Below are 24,114 nucleotides of genomic sequence, written 5' to 3'. Positions count from 1 at the left end.
CATTGTCGCGGGTGGTTCTGGGTACATATCGTCAGGCCCCCGTTCCCTCCCTCCCTCCCTCCGTGAAAGCAGCAGCAGACAATCGTTTCGCGTCTTTTTTCCCTGAGTTACCTGTGCAGACGCCATACCACGGCAAGCATGGAGCCCGCTCAGCGAACCGTCACCGTATGTCTCCTGGGTGCTGGCAGACGCGGTACTGCATTGCTACACAGCAGCAGCAACCCATTGCCTTGTGGCAGCAGACAGTGCAATAGGACTGGTAGCCGTCACCGTCATGTCCGAGGTGCTCCTGGTCGCCTCTGTGAGGTCAATCAGGAGCGCCTGGGCAGACATGGGCGCAGGGACTAAATTTGGAGTGACCTGATCAGGTCATTCTCTTTAGTCCTATTGAACCATCTTATGGTGAGCAGGCAGGCGATACGGATTGCTAGCAGTCCTATTGTACCATCTTCTGCCGAGCAGCCATGAGATGTGGATGGCTTGCAGTCCTTCTGCACCGTCTGCTGCCAGCCAAAGATGTAAAAGATAGATGGAGTGGATCAAAACAAGAAATAGACCAGATTTGTTTTGTACTCATTTGCAAACCCCTTCATTCCTCTAGGTCACACTGCAGTCACTCACAGAGAAGGTGCAGCGAGGTAAATCTAGCCATGTATCATAGAATCATAGAATATCAGGGTTGGAAGGGACCTCAGGAGGTCATCTAGTCCAACCCCCTGCTCAAAGCAGGACCAATCCCCAATCAAATCATCCCAGCCAGGGCTTTGTCAAGCCTGACCTTAAAAACTTCCAAGGAAGGAGATTCCACCACCTCCCTAGGTAACGCATTCCAGTGTTTCACCACCCTCCTAGTGAAAACGTTTTTCCTAATATCCAATCTAAACCTCCCCCACTGCAACTTGAGACCATTACTCCTTGTCCTGTCCTCTTCTACCACTGAGAATAGTCTAGAACCATCCTCTCTGGAACCACCTCTCAGGTAGTTAAAAGCAGCTATCAAATCCCCCCTCATTCTTCTCTTCCGTAGACTAAACATTCCCAGTTCCCTCAGCCTCTCCTCATAAGTCATGTGTTCCAGTCCCCTAATCATTTTTGTTGCCCTTCGCTGGACTCTCTCCAATTTATCCACATCCTTCTTGTAGTGTGGGGCCCAAAACTGGACACAGTACTCCAGATGAGGCCTCACCAATGTCGAATAGAGGGGAACGATCACGTCCCTCGATCTGCTCGCTATGCCCCTACTTATACATCCCAAAATGCCATTGGCCTTCTTGGCAACAAGGGCACACTGCTGACTCATATCCAGCTTCTCGTCCACTGTCACCCCTAGGTCCTTTTCCGCAGAACTGCTGCCTAACCATTCGGTCCCTAGTCTGTAGCGGTGCATTGGGTTCTTCCATCCTAAGTGCAGCACCCTGCACTTATCCTTATTGAACCTCATCAGGTTTCTTTTGGCCCAATCCTCCAATTTGTCTAGGTCCCTCTGTATCCTATCCCTGCCCTCCAGCGTATCTACCACTCCTCCCAGTTTAGTATCATCCGCAAATTTGCTGAGAGTGCAATCCACACCATCCTCCAGATCATTTATGAAGATATTGAACAAAACCGGCCCCAGGACCGACCCCTGTATCAATCAGAGGCCAGACTAACCTCTTTGTTCCAATAAGAACAATAACTTAGGTGCACCATTTCTTATTGGAACCCTCCGTGAAGTCCTGCCTGAAGTAAAGCCACCCCCTTTGTTGATTTTAACTCCCTGTAAGCCAACCCTGTAAGCCATGTCGTCAGTCACCCCTCCCTGCGTCAGAGCAATGGCAAACAATCGTGCATCTGAGTTGAGAGTGCTGTCCAGAGCAGTCACAATGGAGCACTCTGGGATAGCTCCCGGAGGCCAATACCGTCGAATTGTGACCACAGTACCCCAAATTCGACCCAGCAAGGCCGATTTAAGCGCTAATGCACTTGTCAGGGGTGGAGTAAGGAAATCGATTTTAAGAGCCCTTTAAGTCGAGATAAAGGGCTTCATCGTGTGGACGGGTGCAGATTTACATCGATTTAACGCTGCTAAATTCGACCTAAAGTCCTAGTGTAGACCAGGGCTTAGTCTCACCATTAGGTTTAGCTATGATTTACTTCATTCATATATTTCAGGGCCAGAAGGGACCATAATGATCATCTAATCTTACCTCGGGACTCATAACTCTCCCAAAACAAAAAAGCTACTGCTTGGTAAGGAGAATTGTAATGTCCCTTTCTTCTCCCAGATTGTCTCACTTATCCCCAGCTGTCTACACAATGAGACTCAAGAGAAACAACAAACACATTTTTAAAGAATGATAGTTATTAAGCGTTGAGGGAAACATTTCTTGTACCTGTTTCATCGGGTGAACTTGGAGAAGCACTGTCCTGCGATAACGTCGTCCAGCTGGAGTCTTCATCACTTGGAGCCAGATTTTGAATCCGATGTAATGCACAATCTGTTTTGGCTCCAGTTTTAGGATGGTCCTTCTTAGTCTCAGGACTTGATGATACAGTGGCTACTTGGCCATCTTCTGGACTGGACAGCTTGTTTTGTTTCTGAGGCAGCACATCCCCATTGACAATCATGGTAGAAGCCTGGCTGTTACTTTGTGCCGCTTTCTCCTCCATCACTACATGGCTGTTCCCAAAATTTTGTTCTAGTTCCCTGGTTGATGTTTCCAGATCTGCATAGTAATTTAGGAAGCTCTTGCTCCTCCTAGGTTGAGAAGAGAATATTTCACAGCCTGCAGAATCCTGAGGGGTTGGCTCTTTACCTTCTAACTTCTCAGAAGTTATGTTTATGCCTGCAGTCATAGTGAGATTTTTGTTGGGATCCTGTTGCCCCTGTTCTGCTGCTTTTCTAAGCTGATTTTCTCCATTCTTCACCAGCTTTATATTGGCAGAGTTGTTCCCCAGAAGGGGCTGTGCTGCTGGATCCGAAAGGCCCATGGCTGTCTGAATGTTAGTTAATGCATATTTTTTCCTGCATTTTGGGGGAGTGCTGTTCTTTGTCTCTGTATGCTTTATTTCAGCATTCAATAGTTCATTATGGGAGGAGCGTAGGTTAAGAGTATTTGGGGGAGTGGCAGGATTATTGCGATTCACAATGTCTGTTGTGCTATTGCTTGCCATAAACACAGCCAACGCGTCCACACTGGAGTCAACTAGAAAAGAAAAACAAATATTCATGAGATACATTAATTGTATACTCCTTGTAACAGAGCTTTTGGAAATGGGATGCAACGTTTTATGTAATGTGCAAAGAATAGTTTCTACAAACTAAGCAGGAAGGAGGACAGACACCTCAACAGAAAAGATCAGTTTGTTAAACATGGAGGTCCAAAGGCAAAAAGGGTGGAGATGACATTGGGGAATGTTAAGTTGTTAAGAATAGTATACAAGGTTTTTGACCCCAAATTTTATTTTACATTTTTGCATGTTTGAGCTACTGTGTTCCAACTAGGTAAATTCTGGGGAGGGAGAGAAGTACTTTGCATCTGCTTTGCAGCCCTGAAGTTCATCATCCTCTCTCTCTCTCACTAAAACTTAAATATTTCACTGCCTCATCAGCCAAGGAGTAGGGCAAGAATTTCTTTAGGACTCATCAGTAGTGAGTTGATGAATGCCTGAAGAGTGAGTGGTCCTACAGACCAAAGCAAGACACTACTCCCTTTCCACCCTGGTAGAAATGAAACATTGTTATTGCTTATTTTAGGGCTGACTGGCAAAGCCAGCTATTGCCTCTTAACAGCTTCAAGAAATGTACCACAGCTGTTTGCTAATTTTTTGGCAATTCTCTAGTGTTTTTATGCATACATGCTATGCTATTTTGTTAGCTATAGTGTTTTTATAATACTGTACATATTTAGCAACAATTTTTTCACATCCGCACAAAAAACACAATTTGGCAAATTTATCCCTGATGCAATTCTACTGATTCCTAAGAAGTTACTCCAGGGATGAATGTGGTCCACTATTTTTATAGTTCACAACATCTTTGGCTATTGATAAGCTGTACTTCCAAAGGGAGACTGCATATATTCCGTAACTGGACTACAACATTCTTCTACTTTTCTTAGTGGTTTGCAACTTGTGGGCAAACTCTCAGCTTGTCCGAGACATTGCTCAAGCTTTCAGAGAACTAGGCTTGGGCAGGGAGAGGATTTTCAGACTGTGATGAAATGATCAAGTAAAGGATTTTTTATTTAAAAAAAAAAAAGTAGCTTTTGTTTCCTCTGCTGCCTACTGTCACTGCCATGGTAAAGTATGGCTCCCATTAATCATAATAAATACACCCTGAATGCTTCCTGTTACTCACTCTTTTGAGAGGCCAATTAGTAATCACTCCCTCTGACAGAGTATGAAGCACCGTCTCCGTTTGTTCCTAGTTCTCAGACAGGGCTGATTTGCACAGTAAAATGAGGGGTTGGCTGTAGGTATATCCATGGATAAAAAACTATAGTCTGAGCCAGCCACTGGGAGAACTTTCTAGTTAAGATGTATTGCACCTTTGAGTATTCAATATGTGAAAGAAGAGACTACTGTAAAATGTGGATTTACAAAAAATTAAGAGCTTGTGGGCTTTTTCTTTATATACAAAATAAGGAGCACTATATGAAAGATTTACTTAAATTCAGGTACGCTTGTTAACCTTACAGTTTAACTTATTTTCAAAATTACATATTTCATTTCATTTAAACCTTAGAAAACAGACTAACGTATCCTTTACTCTCTCTTTTCCTCTGTATTACAGACATACAGTAACTTCCAGTCCTAAGGGGTGGTTTACAAAGGGTTTAAACACACGATTTTTCATGATCTGATTACTGTGATTTCCTCAAATTCTGGTCTGTTAGCCTTCTAACTTTAGTTTTAGTTATTTAGTTAATAATAAATGTGTATTTTTATTATTGTAACCATGGGAGGTTTCAAAAATATCACAAATTTCTGAAATTTGTGTGTTTCCCACAGATAATTAAATACTTTTAAGAGTTGCCATCTCACATCTTGTCCGTCAGATTGATACTTCAAGATGCAAAGTAATGTCATGACTCATCTGGTTGAGGTCTCAACATAAAGTTATGCACAAGGGCCCTCTGTTATAAAAGCATGTATGTAGATTTTTTTGTCTTAGAACAAGAAGTTAATTGAATTTATTGATTTGCTTTTTTAATTTCTTTTGGTTTGGTTTTTAATTTCTTTTGGTCTGAAGGCAATCTAGACGTTAAACACTCATAGACTTTAAGGTCAGAAGGAATCATCGTGATTATCTAGTCTGACCTCCTGCACATTGCAGGCCACAAAACCTCACCAACCCACTTCTGACTTATAACCTGTAATAGATCTATAACCTCTGCTGAGTTACTTAAATCCTTACATCATGATTTAAAGACTTCAAGTTACAGAGAATCCACTATTTACACTAGTTTACACCCTGGCCCCATGCTGCTGAGGAAGGTGAAAAATACCAGAGTCTCTGCCAATCTAACTTGGGGGAAAATTCCTTCTTGACCCCTAATATGACAATCAGTTAGACCCTGAGTATATGGCAAGACCCAACAGCAAGACATCTGGGAAAGAATTCTCTGTAGCAACTCAGAGCCCACCCCACCTAGTGTCCCATCACTGGCTGCTGGAGATATTTGCTGCTAGCAGTCGCAGATCAGTTACGTGCCATTACAGGCAGTCTCATCATATCATCCCCTCAATAAACCTATCAAGTTCAGTCTTGAAGCCAGTTAGGTTTTTTGCCCCCACTGTTTCCCTTAGAGGCGTGTTCCAGAACTTCACTTCTCTGATGGTTAGAAACCTTTGTCTCATTTCAAAACTAAACTTGTTGATGAGCAGATAATATCCATTTGTTCTTGTGTCCACATTGGCCCTTAATTTAAATAACTCCTCTCCCTCCTTGGTATTTATTCCTCTGATGTCTTTATAGATAGCAACCATATCTCCCCTCAGCCTTCTTTTGGTTAGGCTAAACAAGCCAAGCCCTTTGAGTCTCCTAAGTAGGTTTTCCATTCCTCTGATCATCCTAGTTGCCCTTCTCTGCACCTGTTCCAGTTTGAATTCAACTTTCTTAAACATGGGAGACCAGAACTGCACATAATATTCCAGATGAGGTCTCATCAGTGCCTTGTATAACGGTACTACCGCTTCCCTGTCTCTACTGGCAATACCTCGCCTGATGCAACCTACGAGTGCATTAGCCTTTTTCATGGTTGCATCACATTGGTGGCTCATTGTCATCCTGTGATCAACCAACACACTCTTTGTAAAAACTTTTAAGGAAAGGATAATTGTGACCCCTGCCAGTTTATGCCTGGTAGAGTGTCCAAAATTGTATGCTATTTATGCAGGCCAGTTTTTGAAATCAGAAAATCATAGTACATTTCAGTAAAATAAAATGTTAAAAAAAAAATAATAATAATCATCTAACTATGACAACCTGAAATAAGATTACAGTCTATATACAGTTAATTAACAGTTAATTAATATTGTTACAAGCAGGCACCCCCAGTTGTGAAGATTCCAGTGTCCACTGCAATGTTTTTCTAACTACTTTTTGTCTTGAACAGAATTCTTAAGAAAAATACATCTTCCTAGATAAAGTTCAAACACATCCTTCCACATGACTTACTCAGTCTCCAGTGGATTGCATTTCAAATGACAAAATCAACACATGGAGATGTAAGTACAAACCAACATGATTATTAGTCTACTCAGTAAACATCTACCACGAATACTGACTCATTCCTAGAAAGTGAATCATGAGCTAAGGTTTTAAATGGCTCAACATGAAGTTATAGTTCCTCACTGTTGTTTATACATTACATTGTTTATACAGGTTTCAGAGTAGCAGCCATGTTAGTCTGTATTCGCAAAAAGAAAAGGAGTACTTGTGGCACCTTAGAGACTAACAAATTTATTTGCTGTAGCTCACGAAAGCTTATGCTCAAATAAATTTGTTAGTCTCTAAGGTGCCACAAGTCCTCCTTTTCTTTTTATTGTTTATACATTAACTCAAATGTGCAACTCCTAACCATCATAGCCTAAGTAGTGCACATATTTAGATGAGGGAGTATGTCCTCTCATGAAGTAGATTTTTGGTTATCCTCCATTGATCCTGCCTTCATACTCAACTACACACTCATTTACAAAGTGCTGTTCCTATGCTATCAGGCAGCTCCTGCATCCTATAATTTGTGTTCCATTCCTTGTTCTACCTGAAACTGAAGTATTAAGCAGAGTTAGGAGCAGCATCAGTTAGAAACAAATGAGTGGGGAATTAGTATTAATGGGTGTGGGGAGGACTGGACACAAGTACGCGGCAGAGAGAGGAGAACCAGAATGGAAATGAAGAAAGGAAAGGAGGAGGAGGAGTCAAATGGTAAGAAAGGAAGAAATTAGGGAGGGAAGGAGTTGGAACCAGATCAATAAGTGACAAAGCGAGAGGACAGAAAAAGGTGAAGTGAAGAAGAGAAACAACAGGAGGCAACAATGGAATATAGATGGGAAAAATCCATCCTGACGTGAAGAGCACTTCCTATCTATTAAGGATGGAAGACACTGCCTGAGAAAGAATTACTGCACATACTAGAAAATATATGAGTACTAAGGAAGGGCTTAAATTACCTGAAGGTAGGAGTGAGAACAGAAACAGAACATAAAGATAAAGAGTGAGAAGGAAAAGATAACACCCTACTTCAGGCACTAAGATGCTTTCATTCAGAATGTCAGTTTGTCCAGAGGAAGCATATCCCAATTTGCAATTCAAAACTTCAGGGAATCAGATTTCTTTTGGCGCCTCTTCTTCATCCACCCCCTTTAATTCTGAGTCAGGTGCAACTGTTTTCACTTGGTTACATCTCACAGTTAGAGTGTTCCTACCAATTCCCAAGGAAGTCCAAACTAGTTCCAACCCACATTTCCCCCTCAGTATTACCATTTTGATTTGGGACTGTTTTCCACTCACTTCTCTCAGATGTATAAGTAATGTCACAAGAGGCAAAGCAAGGGAGGAGCTGGCCCCAACTCTGTACTTCACATTTCCCAGTACACCATACAGTACTGCCTTTACATCGGAGTGGGCAAACTTTTTGGCCAAACGGCCACATCTGGTATGGAAATTGTATGGCAGGCCATGAACGCTCACAGAATTGGGGATTGGGGTGCAGGCTTTGGGGTGGGACTGGAGAAGAGGGGTTTGGAGTGCAGGAGCATGCTCTGTGCTGGGACAGAGGGGTTCAGAGGGCGGGAGGGGGATCAGGGATGGGGCAGGGGTGCAGGCTCCGGGCGGCACTTACCTCAAGCAGCTGCCGGAAGCAGCGGCATGTCCCCTCCGGCTCCTGCAGGCGTCCCCCCCTGCAGCTCCCCTTGGCTGTAGTTCCTGGACAATGGAAGCTGCAGGGGTGGTGCTTGGGGTGGGGGCAGCATGCAGAGCTCCCTGGCTGCCCCTACGTGTAGGAGCGGGTGGGAGGACACACAACTGCTTCCGAGAGCAGCATAGCGCCACGGCAAACACAGAGTGGAGCAAGCCCCCAACCTCACTCCCTGGCTGGAGCAGGGAAAACCCCGGACCCTGCTCCCCAGCGAGAGCTCGGGGGCGGATTAAAATGTCTGAAGGGCCGCAGTTTGCCCACCCCTGCTTTACGTGAACACATTTCACCTTTCTGCCTGCCAACCTCATAAACATGTAGTTCCAGTTCTGGGACTAGAGCCACTTGCAGTCTCCATTTCTCTCTCTTTCTCCCCCCCTCTAGGGGTTTTATTCCCTTACTCTATTTTATTATCAGAAAAATAATATCCCAGCATTTGCATAAAGGAGAGGAACAGCCTCCACCCACAGTGATGTGGATGTTGTTTTTTTGAATGGGACCCTGAGGTATCAGGATATAAAATGAATGTACAATTTTCCTGTCAGAAAAGTGATCAACAACATGACTAGTGCTCCTAGGCAATACGGTAATACATATAATAAATATTAATCATAATACAGAGCCTCTGGCTGCTCCAAGAATCTGGTTTCAGAGTTACGGAAGTATTTCAATATGGTAAAACTGATTCCATTGCCATTGCAGAAGCCAGTAATTACAAAGATGCCTTGCCATTATGGCACATTTACTTCCTAATGCACCTAGAGTAGGCATGTTACGATAGGACACACAGCACATCATTGAAAATAAAAAGGGAACATGAAGAATTTAAAATAATGAAGAAAAATAAATGTGTTTAATATTCATGATTAAATTTAATTGAAATCATGAGACAAAGAAAATAAAATATTAAACCATAGTTTTCCATGAATTAACCCGAACCCTGTACTTCCAGAAAGACCATAAAGGAGCACTGCTCTTTAGCATACATAGCATAAAAGTGCTCCAAGTGGATAGGCCAGGATTCGTGGGAGACAACTGTTCCACTGGACCTGCTAATCCATAAGGGTCAGATCTTCCTGCTAGCACGCAGCCTCTGAGTGGACTGGAAAGAAACCTTATCCCTCCTTAAAGTCCCAGAGAGTCTGCAGAGCTGCTCTGCAGAGGCTTTTACAGTCTTATGTGCCCTAAGAAGCTGGAGACTTGAAAGAGCCACACACAATGGATTAACTGCCAATGCTCCCACCACTACATATGCAATGTCACACAGGGAGTCCCCACACGTCAGAATGCTGTGCCACACTCCACTCACACTTCCTATGCTCCCTTGTGTTATGTTATAGAACTGCACCTGCCAAAGCCTTAGCTTCACCTGCAGCGTGTAGCTACACGCAGCAGTGAATGGCTCCGGCAGCGGGAAGAAGCAGGGAAAGGCTTTGGCAGCAGGGAGCTTCCCTGAAGCAGGGAAAAGCTGTGAGAGCGAGACACTACACTGCTACAGGGGAGGTACTGCTCGGGCATATGGAGAGCCACGTAGTGTATATCCCCTAGGGTTCTGGCATATCTGTACTCCACTCACCTAAGCAGTGCCTCACCAACCGTCTACACTGCTATTTATACCCATGCTCATGGGACACGCAGTTCCTGCACTGTACATGCCGCCGTAAGTATAGACCTACCTATAGAGAGAGACAGAATTTACCCCTTGCTGCCAGATCCTGTTGTTGGCCATTTTTAAATACTTCACTAGAACAAAGAAAGCAATGAAGCAGTAGAGGTAAAGCGGAGAACAAAGATAATACAGATAAAGAGAAAAAATTATAAGGCATACTCAAATAATTATTTGCAAACAATACTGGTTCATGCCAATGTCAGCCTTAATATGGTCCCAACTTCGTCATTCATACAGTCTGGGTTAACTTCAGCATTGTGGGCCTGATCCAGCTCCCACTACAGTCAGTGGAAAGACTTCCTTTGATGTCAATGGGGAGATGTGAAAGCCACTAGAAACCTAGCCTTCTGCAATTTCCATAGCGTTCTGAAAGCCCCCTGGAACGGACAGCAGACGTTTTTTAATCAGACACTATAATGATTAATTTAACCCTCTTGAGCTTTGATCCTGAACTCAGTCCCTATACTGCCCTATTAAGGGCCCAAACCTTCACCACTGAAATGGGTAGGAGTTTTGCCATTGACTTCAATGGGGGCAGGTTCAGCTATCTGAGTGTTCCACAAACATTAGCTTATATTTACCTTCATAGCATCCCTGTGAGAATATATGGTATTATTAGCCCTATTTAATAAATGGGCAGCTGGGGCACAGAGACATTAATGTCAACAGTGTTGCCCAATCTGAGATGCCCATGACCTGATTTTTCAGAGAACTTAGCATTTTATATCACTTTTTTGTTCAGAGAAGAATTCTCATTGATTTCCGATGCAACTGAGAATACTCAGCTCTGGTGAAAATCAGACCTCAGGATCTCAAGCCGGGCACCCAGAAAATGAGGAGCACACAGCTAGTAGCCATCTGTGACAAGTCTGGTTTAAATGATGTGCCCAGCATCATGTAGGAGCTCTGTGGGAGAGGCGGGGATAGAATCCAATTCTGCAGGGTAGCATTCAACTTCCTTAACCATGAGAGCATCCTCTCTCTTCCTGCAGTCCCCTGCCTCATTCACTACAACCCCCCAGCTTCTGCAACAAATGAGGCAAGGGATCTACAGACAAGTGGTTCCACTCTCCAAAACTGGATCTTTGGGCTGCAGCCCCCTGATCCCCAACCATGTTAACACAGGTCCAACTCGGTATTGGCACCGGTAAGAGTTTCCCTTAGGGAGCCAGTCACAGCACACATTTGCAGTGACACAGAACAAGCATCTTCAAAACCAAGCATTATTTAGTCTTTTCTCAAAGGCACAAAGCACGTAGAGCAAACCATGAAAACAATAAACAGCCTACATGCATGGGTATTACTTACACCTTTGTAAGTTTCCCTCAGCCCCATTAACTCCATCTGTGGCTGAGAGAAGCACATTGCCCCGGTCACAACATCTGCCTCTCTCTGTGTCATCCCCTGCCAGCCTTTCACTGATACAACCTTGGTGGTCTCCCCTAGCTCACTCATACCCCCTTCCAGGGTCTTTGAGGTTTTAGATATGCTTTGATCCCAGGCTTAGCCTTGGGAAGAGTAGCCATTCTAGCCTGGATGGAGCCATACATAATAGCTTCTTCCCCACTGATGGCCCAGCCATTGTTAGCTTAGATGCTTTGAATGTTGTCTTGCCTGAGGTTGTCTTGCCTTTGCCATTGTTCCATTTCCTGTGGGTCTCCTGGCTCCACATCTCTCTCCCTCTCCCGCAAACCCTGACACAGCTTCCCAGCCTCCCCACTCTAGCTCCTCCATCCTTAGTCCCAGGTCCTAGCCTCCCACCCTAATCCCATCCCCTGCCCCAGGCCCAGACGTCCCTCTTCATGAACGCTCTAAGTACAAATTCTCATCCCTCGGCATTTCAGTCAGGTGGTTTCACATTGCTACCATGCTGCCAGGGCACCAGCAGGGAACCACTAAGAGCACAAAAGAGACACTCTCCCTCCTACCAGTTCCTGTGCCTGGCACCCCAGTGTCACCTGGTGGCAGAGACAGCAATTGCAGGGAAAGTCCTTCTCTGTCCTTGAAGCTCTGGGCTAAAGCATGCTCAGTACAAACAGAATCTTCAGAAAATATAGCTGCCAAACTCTAATATGTCTCGACTAAGCATGTGCAACTTAGATTTTTTGAGAGGATGAAAACTTGGCCAAATTTGAACGGATTTTCACAGGGATGGCCAAAGACACATCTTGACACCAGGGTGAACCCCCTGCTAAATTTCAAGTCCCTGCTCCAAAGCATGGAGGAAATACAGTTTCTAAACTAAATGCTAATTTTTTTTAACATGGGCAAAACAAAATATTTTTCCCTAACCTTCTTCTGGGAAATGGTGTAACCATTTTTGCTGAAATAATTATAAATAGAGAGAGTGTTAGCCTGAGACAGACAACCAACATGGAAAATTTCAGCCCAAATGGTTAAAATTTGGCAAAATTAAAAGTAAGTGAAAATGGTGTTTTATAATGGGAAGCACTGAGCAACCTTAACTACAGGAATCATATACCTGCACAACCATTCACCAGGGATGATGGTTAGTATATAGCTTCAAAGAAAGTAATTTTGGGTACTGAAACAGATTATATACACAGGTGTTCACAGCTAGATTCCTTAACTCCTGTTTACTTATCTTATTTTTTTTAAATTAATCCTTTTTCTCCCCTACGTCCATTGTATCTAATACAGACCTGTCGTATCTCATCAGAAAAACATAAAAAATTGACATACTGGGTCTAACCAATGGCCAGTACCAGAGTTTCAGAGGGAGTGTAACAGAACAACGCAGTTGGAGTGATCCAACCATGTCTTCCCCTCCCAGATTCTGGCAGTCAGAGGTCTAGGGTCTCCCCAAGCATGAGGTTGTGTCCCTGACCATCTTGGCTAATAGCCATTGGTGGACCTATCCTCCATGAATTTACCTCATTCTTTTATGAACTGAGTTATATTTTTGGCTATCACAACATTTCATGGCAATGAATCCTACAGGTTAACTGCACGTTCTGTGAAAAAGTACTTCTGTTTGTACTAATCCTAATTTAATCGGGTGATTAAAATCGCTAGCTTGTGTATTGTGGGAAAGGGTAAATAACACTTCTCTATTCACTTTGTCCACACCATTCATGATTTTATAGACTTCTATAATGACAGGTTTCAGAGTAACAGCCGTGTTAGTCTGTATTCGCAAAAAGAAAAGGAGTACTTGTGGCACCTTAGAGACTAACCAATTTATTTGAGCATAAGCTTTCGTGAGCTACAGCTCACTTCATCGGATGCATACTGTGGAAACTGCAGAAGACATTATATACACAGAGACCATGAAACAATACCTCCTCCCACCCCACTCTCCTGCTGGTAATAGCTTATCTAAAGTGATCACTCTCCTTACAATGTGCATGATAATCAAGTTGGGCCATTTCCAGCACAAATCCAGGTTCTCTCACCCCCCCCCCCACACACACACAAACTCACTCTCCTGCTGGTAATAGCTCATCCAAACTGATCAGTTTGGATGAGCTATTACCAGCAGGAGAGTGAGTTTGTGTGGGGGGGGGGGGGTGAGAAAACCTGGATTTGTGCTGGAAATGGCCCACCTTGATTATCATGCACATTGTAGGGAGAGTGGTCACTTTGGATAAGCTATTACCAGCAGGAGAGTGAGTTTGTGTGTGTGTGTTTTGGGGGGAGGGTGAGAAAACCTGGATTTGTGCTGGAAATGGCCCACCTTGATTTTCATACACATTGTAAGGAGAGTGGTCACTCTGGATAAGCTATTACCAGCAGGAGAGTGAGTTTGTGTGTGTGGTTTTTGGAAAAGGGGCGGGGGAGGGGGGTGAGAAAACCTGGATTTGTGCTGGAAATGGCCCACCTTGATTATCTACGCATTGTAAAGAGAGTGGTCACTTTGGATGGGCTATTACCAGCAGGAGAGTGAGTTTGTGTGTGCGGGGCGGAGGGTGAGAAAACCTGGATTTGTGCTGGAAATGGCCCAACTTGATTATCATACACATTGTAAGGAGAGTGATCACTTTAGATAAGCTATTACCAGCAGGAGAGTGGGGTGGGAGGAGGTATTGTTTCATGGTCTCTGTGTATATAATGTCTTCTGCAGTTTCCACAGTATGCATCCGATGAAGTGAGCTGTAGCTCACGAAAGCTTATGCTCAAATAAATTGGTTAGTCTCTAAGGTGCCACAAGTACTCCTAGACTTCTATAATCGCTCTCCTTAGTCCTCTCTTTTCAAAGATGAACAGCCTAATCTTTTTAGTCTCTCCTCACATGGAAGTCATTCCATAACCTTGATAACCGTTGTTGCCCTTTTCTGAACTTTTTCCAGTTCCACTATAACCTTTTTGAGGTGGGACAACCAGACCTGGACACAGTATTCAAGGTGTGGGTGTACCATGGATTTATATAGAGGCATTATGACTTGCCGTATTTTCTATTCCTTTCCTAATATTTCCTATTATTCTGTTAGCATTTTTGACCACTGCTGCTTATTGTGTTGAAGTGTTCAGAGAACTGTCCATGGTCTAAGATCTCTTTCTTGAGTGGTAACGGCTAATATAGATCCCCCCATTATATATGTGTGTAACTGGGATTATTTTTTCCAATGTACATTATTTTGCACTTATCAATGTAGAATTTCATCTGCCATGTTGGTTCCCAGTCACTCTGTTTTGTGACATCCCCCATAACTCTCTGCAGTCAGCTTTGAACTTAACTATCTCCAGTAATTTTGCATCACCTGCAAACCTTGCCTCTTCATTGTTCACTCCTTTTCCCAGATCATTAATGAATATATTGAACAGCACAGATCCCAGTACAGATCCTTGGGGACCCCACTGTTCATCTCTCTCAATTGTGAAAATGGACTATTTATTCCTACACTTTGTTTCCAATCTTTTAACCAGATACTGATCCATGTTTGGGCCAGGACTATTCCACATTTGTACAGTGTCAGACACAATGAGGTCACGATCCTGGGTGGGGCACTACTGTAATACAAATAACAATATTAACCAAATAGCCCTTATTGATATTTTTCAAAAGCCACATCACAAACCTTATATAGTGCAGGGCTTTTTTTGGCTACAAACACAGGAACATTAGTATTCAAACATAACATAATGTTTTTAATAGAACATATTTATTTGTGGCTGTACTTTATTCAGCTTTTAAAAACCTTTCCTAAAGCAAGAATTTACTTAAGAAAGGATCAGTTTAAAAAAAAGAAAGAAAGGAAAGTGTTTGCTTGTTCCACTCATGAAGGCAAAATTAAAACAAATATGGGCCTGGTAAGAAGAGAAAGATTTTTAAAGATTCTGCTTATGGAAATATGTGAAAGGGCATCTGACCTGGAAGTACTTCTGACATGGATCACAGGGCTTCAGCAATGGATCAGGAAAAGGATTATAATTTGAAATCTGAAAAGAGGGATCATTTAAGAAATTAAAAACAAAGAAAAACACAAAAGAAAAAACACCACATTATAAAAATTCCTAAAGAGCTGTTAAGCATGACTAATAAAATGTCGCAACATAATGCTGCTCAGTTTTCATAACTGTTGAAAGCTGTAGAATGTTTCAGTAGAGGGTCAGGTTATTTTGTAAAACTAATTAGAACAAATACTTAAAAAAAACCCTACTGTCAGCATGTTTTTTTATTCCCAGTGCATACTTTAGTAAGGAAGAGAGCAAAATATCAACAAGATTTCCCATTTTTAGAGCAACATACTGGGGTAAACATTTAATCATGTTATAAAATACAGGTTTGATCCTGCAGTTCTCACTCAAGTAACACTTACCCAGGAGAGCGGTCACAGACTTTGATATGCATGAGTGAGGAATACTCACTTGAGTAAGAATTAGCAGAATAGGGCCCAGCCTTTGACACTGGACAGTAGCAAATGGCTTGAACAACAGATCCAACACTAGAGAACAATCAGGCAGGCCAAGAATATTTTTTTTTGGATGGCACTTCCTTGGTGGTGAGTTTTTCTTTAATACAGTGTTTTGTTGTAATAGTTTGGGCGGGGGGAGGGTTAAAATAATTTTTGAATGGGGTAAATAAGTACACTGGAAACGTATGCATCTATGGATACCTGTGATTAGGGTTGCAGTTATGCAGTATCTGAGGTTGCAAGTTCTAAACTTGGACAGAGACCAAAAAAAACCACAACCCACCAACATTTTCACAAAGCAGATTTTGTTTTCTGCAGAGATATCTAGTAAATATAATATAATATGACAAACTTATCAGGGTTTGAGCTTATCATCTCAGATGCTGTGTAACTTCAGTCATAACCAAAAGCCTGAACGGCTTCATAGTAAAGATAGAGGATACAACGGTATTTAACTAAATGCTAAAAATAATTCTCTAAACTTACTAATAATATACAATTAAATTAAAAATTTATTTCTCTACAAAAATTAATTTACTATAACTTTTTAAGTGGCAAATTTCAGTGCTAAGAAGTCAACACTCTCATGAAAAGATTCTGACGCCAATCTTAATTCTAGGTCTCCCCATACCACACTCATCCTTTACATACAGAACCTGCAATTCTGGTCTCAGTTACACTGGTGCAAATCCAGAGTAATTCCAGTGACATCCAGATTTATGCTGGTATGACTAAGATCAGAATCAGGCCAACATGCTGGAAGATTTCCTTCCTGCTATGTCAACCTTCACTGTGCCATCTTCAGCATACATGTTACATGATTATCTAAGCATGACTTTTTTTTTTTTTTGGTCAATGCTAAGCCTTTCTTCTTGGGAGGGGAACCAGATCCTGAAAACACTTGTAAAGTTTGGGGAAACTGTGGTGGGGAATCGGGGTGCTGGTGTTGCTGCTACAGCCAATGTCACTTCTACTGGACGAGAAGAGAAAGTCCGGCAGGAGTGACAAGGAAAGCTATTGTTAAAAAAAGTTTATAATACATAGGCTGGGAAAAGAGTATCTGCACATCTGGGTATAGTGCTTAGAACATCCACAAATATAAAGTTAGTTTTTAAAAGTCATATGATACATAGAGTACATAATCAGCAATAACCCAAATTTAGCTGAATAGATTTTACAATACAGTTTAGATATTAGAATCCGAATACTCGGGTACGTCACTCATTAAAAGTTGCACAGAGATTTGCTTGTGGAAAGAAAAATATATCAATGAGATGAGATTGTCCCTCAGTAATTGAGAATTAGGATGGTTGTCCATTTAGAAAATACTACACTGAGACTAGGAGTGGCTGAACATGGAAGCTGGAGATAAGAAGCTTCTGATAGGGAAGCAGCTCAACAGAACCAGAAGGAAAGTTACTGACTGGAGAACTCTGAGCAGGGAAGGCGCTGCTTGGGAAACACGGGGAGCAGGAAAGCAGTAGGGTTGCAAGCAGTTTATTTGAGTGCCTCTCCCTTACCAGTGCCTATTTTGCAACAGTCAAGATCATCTTCTACTTCCCACTCTAGCTCCTAGGGCCCTTCTCAACAACCCACTTCAACACCTAAACCAGCTTCCCTGCTGAGCACTGACCCATTTCCAGTTTCTCCCATTTTACCTAACACTGCCGAGCTTCCACGCCCATCGCTAGCTCCCTCACTGAGCAGTTTCCTCCCCTGACTTCTGTCCAGTTTAGAAGACACCCCAGCCAGCCTCCTCTGCCATATAACTTCATATGAAAATTTAGAGCTAAACGTATAATCAACCGCACAGCAGCAATACTATCTGTGTTATAGTGATGTTCTTATAAGTCTTGTTAATGAAAATCCGTAATACTAATCTGTCTTTATATAATGCTATTAAGTTAAAACAAACTTAAAATCCTACCATGGGTTTAAGAATTCAAGTAGAGCATATCTTCTTATCAGTTTTCTTGAGGTTTCCCACCCCACTTCCTCGCCAGCAAAAATGTAGAGACAAGACAATACTCACAACAAGATTCTAACCGTTTTAAAGATACAAGCAACTCATGGTCTAACTCATGGTCCCTTGCATTATTATTTTTATAGGATTAATAGGAATTTTATATTAGATACAGATACAAACACAAGCACCTATACTTGACTGCTCATCTGAGGCACAGTCCTTAAGGACAGAGCGTCTTGCATTTTAGCTTAATAAAACTGTATTGTCACCACGTACCATAGGATTTTTCTTAAATTCAGTGATCATATAAAAAATAAATAGAAACCCCTTCCATTTACACAAAGGGTAAAATAATATACGATAAGGAGCTGCCCTGAACTTAGCAGAAGCATGGACAAGATGACCCAGCGAGTCTTTTTTTCCATTTAATTTTCTTTTCTTTTTTTTAAATTAGATTTTTTCCTATGCAGAATAGAATAGTCTGGCAGACAATAACCTGAATTAACATCACATGAAGACAGAGAGCGTGCCATATCTCGGCTCCTTGCAAGCAAGAATAAGACTACTTTCTGCCACCAGATCTATGTATATTTCCAGAAACACCGTTTGTCAAGTAAACATCTTCTGTCAAAACAGTTTATCTTTTTGAATCCTATGGTTCAAATACAAGCAATAGAAGTTTAAGAACTTATTTTTTTCTTCATCTCTGCATAGATGCATACATTCTGCAATCAAAAATGCAATACACCTTATTTATCACCCCCTCTTCACTCCCCCTCAAACACAAACACACACATTTCTATTTGGTAAAAATAGTGTGTATTTCATTCTCTCTGTGTGCATATAAACTGAAAAACAAATTTTGAAACCTTAAATGAATTCCTGCAATTGACTGACCAAGCAGCCAGCTGGATTTGCTTTTCCAAAGCTTGCCATTTTTCTCTCTCCAGCGTCAACCAAAATTTAACTCATACCCATTCTTGAAGTGCCATATAAACCTGTTTTGGATTACCAAAACCAAAATAATCCCAACCAAAATAATAGACAGCAGGACAGCCTTTGTTTTCTTACCTCTGTGCCACATGTTTCTATTAGGGCAAACAAAGAAATAAACTGCCTCATAAAGCAGACAGGCTATCCAGACTCCTAACAAGATAATGGGAAGAAACAATGATAGAGGCTCTGCTAAATTTGCCAGGCAAAACGATTTAATCTGAATCAGACTGTATTAGTTCAGACTATAATTTTTTCATCTTCCACATAAATCTGACATAGATCATTTGACAACACTTAGATCAGGAAGGAGAGCTAGTCCAAGGATGGTTACTTACAGGCTCTATTACCAATGCCCAGCTTTCCAAATGTTCTTAATGGCACCAAGTCAATATTAAGCCCTTTAAAAAGCCTTTTGATCAGGACATGCAGGTGAATAAAACACCATGCATAAAGATGGTTTACACTCATGCAGCAGCTTTATTACTGAACATAGCTAATTGATTCCATAATTATTGTGCAATAAATAAGATGAGCCCAAAGGGAGTGTTGGATTAAAGCCCAAAAAACAGCAAGCAGAAGGAACAGCTATCCTTAGCATAGATCCACACCCATTCAGCCCAGCCACTGAATCCCATTTGCAGTATATAAAAGCTGCTTTGCTCCTGAAAAATTAGGAACAGTGGTGCATATTCTTGAGCACCATCTACTGGCACATTAACTAATTTACATATATACAGACCTCTCTCTCTTTTACTGACCAATCTCATAACAACCAAAACCTTGAGGCCTGACAACAATGAATCACTGTTCACCAGTTTATTGTTAGCTACAGTTTAGTTTTACACCAAAATTACCCAGATTGAAGCTAGAAGTTTTGAGCCAGATATTACTGAGGCAGTATACGTGTTTGGAAAAGCAAAGTACACTTGAAACAATGCTGCAGGAACAATACTCATTTGTTGTGGCCAGAGCAATCTCATGATTCAATCAGGGTTCAACAGAAGAACGTGTTATCCTTTGAATGCAGTGTTGTTGTAGCTGTGTGCATTCTGACAAGTTCATCTGCACATCACCAAAGCCAGATTCACTCAAAACCAGTTTACACGATCCTTTAAATATTTAACTGTTCTCTGTGTTTTGTACTGAACGCTCTTATTCTAATATACTTACTGATGGTCGTCAATACATCCAGGCCACAGCAAAAAATATTAAATAAGCAAATAAAAGCAAATTCACAATATCAAAGTAATTAGCCTATATCTATTTTACACCAAATATGATGTGAGAACAGGAATCCTCTTGGGTCTCACAGACTTTATACTGGCTTAAGGGACGATTTGAGAAGTAAATAAAATAAATGGGACATAATCCATTAGTACACTATATGAAGCTATCATAGATGAAGCAAGACAAAGTGAAATAATAAACAAAAGCCAAAATGTAAAGAATGGAGAGAAATCAAAGTACAGCAGAACCTCATTAATTCATACGGACTGGGAATCCATTACAGATTAGTTTGCAATAAACAAAAATCGAAGAATCAGAATATAATTTAATCAAAATGTTTAAATCTAAGTACCTTAAGTTAGGCATCTAAATAAAAGTGACCTGATTTTTAAGTGCTGAGCACCTGCAGTTCCCACAGACTAATAGTAGCTGTAGGTAGGTGATTAGCACCTCTGAAAATCAGGCCGCTTCTATTTAGGTACTTAAACATGGATTTAACAGCCTAACTTCAGATTTTAGGTTCGTAAATTTGATCTTTGCTCATTTATTTGACAAGTGTAGTTTAGTTTTAATTACTTACATTTTATGATCTGCTAGTAAACATACTGTAGTATATTTTGTAAGTGTAATCAATCTTTGTAACAAAAGACATCACTATAGTGCTATCTCCATACCTTTGTGACATGAGACAATCTGATTTTTCTGAGGAGAACTGTTGGTTTTGCAGAGTAGCAAAATCCAGATTGGCAAGATTCTAGTGTATGGAGTACAGAAGTGAACCTTCCTTATGCTACCTGGCTAAATTATTTTATTTAATATTTATTGAAATAATCTTTTATTTGTCTTAAATTAGTATAGTGTTTCTAACCATTTAATTTAATTTTCTCCTTTTCTCCCTGGCTCATAAAGGAGGCTTGGGTTAAAAATAGGAACCTGCTTGAAAATAGGAGGAGGATTCATACCCCTTCCCCGTGTCTTTAACATATAATGGTGATCCGTTATTATAGTGTTGCTTTCTAAATCAGAGAGTAACAAATAACAAAAGAAAAGGAAAACCATCTAGTCAAGAAGACTTGATAGATGATTAGTAACTATCTCCAAGGATTACTGCCTCCCAGAGTTTATTATAGAAGCCACTAACCTGTACCAACAAAAAAAGGATGTTAAGACAACAGTTTTGGGCTTGGAAGACTGGGGCTCAATTTACTGCTCTGCCACAGACTTCCTGTGTGACTTTGAGCAAGTCCCTTAATATACATTAAAGACTGAGACATACAATGGTAATGGGGCCCATAAGTACCTTAAATAGGAAGACGTAACGACAGCAGTTTTAATTAACCATCTGACATTTTTCAGAAATTGAAACAGATTTCCAGATTCTGAGCTCCATTTTGCTGGGATTCTCTTATTCTCCTAAACCTCTGAGTTAAAAAAAAGTTAGTCCCCATCTCCATCATCTTCCTTCCTAATTTTCTGTTCTCTGTTACTGACTGCAGAGGATGCATGCTGGCAACAGCATGAAACTGGTTGGGTTCACATTCTGTGGAGCAGCAGCAAGAGGAAGAAAATGCAATCCATGTCTATGTCACTCACATACCTATGTCCTACCAACTGCATTCACCGTTTTCAGTAATTGAATAGGGTGTATTTCAGAACACAGGATGTCTTTTCAACAGGGAAACTCAAGTTAGTCTCCACACTGTCAGTCTGTAATTTGCTGTCCCATTAAAACTGAACTAAAATTAGGCTCATAAACCTTACAACAAAAACAAAAACCAAGAACTACATCCCAGCGAGGTTGCCTATAAGAGCAAAATTTTTCCCCTCTTTACAAAATCTTAATGGTGCAAACAGAAAATACTCTCTGAGAATTATAAATAACTAATTTATAAACCAATTGTTATAGTTTTGTTTAAGCAAACTGAATACTAAAAAAAATTCTGAGTGCCAGACGAAGTCACATCATACAGTAACTCTGCAGAAAGTTGATTGTTTGTTAGTACCTGAATATGTAACTTTTACCTTCAGCCTGCTTTGACAGCTAGATCAAGATCTTCTGTTTAATTTTGCTGTGTTATGTTGGGAAACCGTAATTCTTATTTAACTCAAGGCACTAAACCATACCTACAACTGAAACCAAGATGTCAAGCTTACCTTATGGGCCTTATAAACTAAGCAATTCATAGGGAAGTGGAAGGAGAATATAACAGAAATTAACTGAGCTTACTAGCGTATAGATGTTGCTAAAGTTTGGCTAAATTACAACAAACATGAAACCTGGTAATAAAAGACATGAGAAAAGCAGAAAATTTAGTTGTATTGTTACCCTGAACTCCAATAAAAACTTATATACAAAGCTTTAAGTTATCAGTATGTCAGGCTGTTTTCACCACTATGTTTTCCATAAAGCCATAAATATATAAAAAGTATTTCAACAATAAAGTTACTAAGGCCAACATAAAAGGGCAATGGCAAAGGTAATGTTCATGAAGTGCAACATTTGCAAACTGGATACCATCAGATTAGGCCCAACTTATACACTGGGAGTGGTTGGGTCATTACAAAACCTAAACTTAATTTCCCCAATACTAATTTCTCCCGACTGTTACTCACACCTTCTTGTCAACTGTCTGTAATGGGCCACTCTCTTACCACTTCAAAAGTTATTTTTCCTCCCTTGGTATCCTGCCATTAATTGATTTATCTCCTTAGATTGACTCACACTTGGTAAAGCAACCCCCATCCTTCCAGTATTTTCACTCCATGCATCTGATGAAGTGGGTTCTAACCCACGAACGCTTATGCCCAAATAAATATGTTAGTCTCTAAGGTGCCACAAGGACTCCTTGTTATTTTAGTTAAACTTGTTACTGTCAGTTCATTTAATACTGTCAGCTTCATTTAATGCAAGTTAAACCTCAAGTCTGCAATTCTTTACCTTCATTTAGGAAAACTGTTTCTTCTCTTCCAAAGACGAGGTGTTGCTGACTTGTGTTACAGCAATAATACATAGAAACTATATATACATCACATGCCTGATTTAAGAAATAATACCAGACATGATCTCATATCACGGGTAACAGTTTCAGAATAAAAGAAAAGAAGAATACCTAGCTCTTACATAGAACTTTTCACCAATAGATCTCAAAGTGTTTTACAAACAAGGTCAGTATTATTTCCGCATTTTACAAATGGGGAAACTGAGGCACAGAGAGATTAAATGACTTGCCCAACATCATCTAGCAAGGCAGTGGCAGAGCCAGGAATAGAACCCAGGTCTCCTGAGCACCAGTCTGATGCACTAGCCACTTGGCCACATTACCTAAATAATTTAGGCGCTTAAGTGCCATTGACTATACTTAAACCACTACAGTGACACAGCTGCAGCGCTGCAGCTGTGCCACTGTAGCTCTTCGGTGTAAACTAGGGGTTTTCAACCTTTTTTCATTTGCGGACCCCTAAAAAATTTCAGATGGAGGTGCAGACCCCTTGGGAAATCTTATACACAGTCTGCAGATCCCCAGGACTCCACGGACCACAGGCTGAAAACTACTGGAGTAGACATTAGTATGCCAACAGGAGGAGTTCTCCCATTGGTGTAGGTCAGTGGTTCTCAAACTGTGGGTTGGAACCCTAAAGTGGGTCGCGACCCCCTTTTAATGGGGTCGCCAGGGCCGGTTTAGACTTGCTGGGGTCTGGGTCCGAAGCCCAAGGGCTTCAGTGCTCGGCGTTGGAGCTCAAGTTACAGGCTCCCTGCCTGGGGCTGAGGCCCTTGGCCTTCGGCTTTGCTCCCCCTCTCCCTGCCCCCAGGCAGCGGGGCTTGACGCCCCCCACCCAGGGCAGTGGGGCTCAAGCTGGCTCAGACTTCAGTGTCACCTTCTGGGATCATGAAGTAATATTTGTTGTCAGAAGGGGTCACGGCGCAATGAAGTTTGAGAACCCCTGGCGTAGGTAATCCACCTCCCGGAGTGGTGGTAGCTA

At 41.4% G+C, this 24,114-nt stretch overlaps 1 protein-coding gene across 10 annotated transcripts in view; it reads right to left on the bottom strand.

Annotated features, from left to right (window-relative positions):
- Positions 1–24,114, bottom strand: part of APBB2 (amyloid beta precursor protein binding family B member 2) — a 341,418-nt gene that overhangs the window by 166,153 nt on the left and 151,151 nt on the right. For 8 of the 10 annotated variants that reach the window (XM_074951507.1, XM_074951505.1, XM_074951504.1 and 5 more), the window contains one exon: positions 2,373–3,185. In XM_074951507.1, coding sequence (XP_074807608.1) covers positions 2,373–3,185 — 813 coding nt within the window. Of the gene's footprint in view, positions 1–2,372; positions 3,186–15,399; positions 15,469–24,114 lie in introns of all 10 variants that reach the window. The other 2 variants (XM_074951508.1, XM_074951510.1) reach the window with 1 other exon arrangement.

The sequence above is a fragment of the Natator depressus genome, chromosome 4 (assembly GCF_965152275.1).
Source record: "Natator depressus isolate rNatDep1 chromosome 4, rNatDep2.hap1, whole genome shotgun sequence".
Taxonomy (NCBI): domain Eukaryota; kingdom Metazoa; phylum Chordata; order Testudines; family Cheloniidae; genus Natator; species Natator depressus.
The sequence above is the reverse complement of the archived record's forward strand: the minus strand, read 5'-3'. Positions and strand labels throughout refer to the sequence as shown.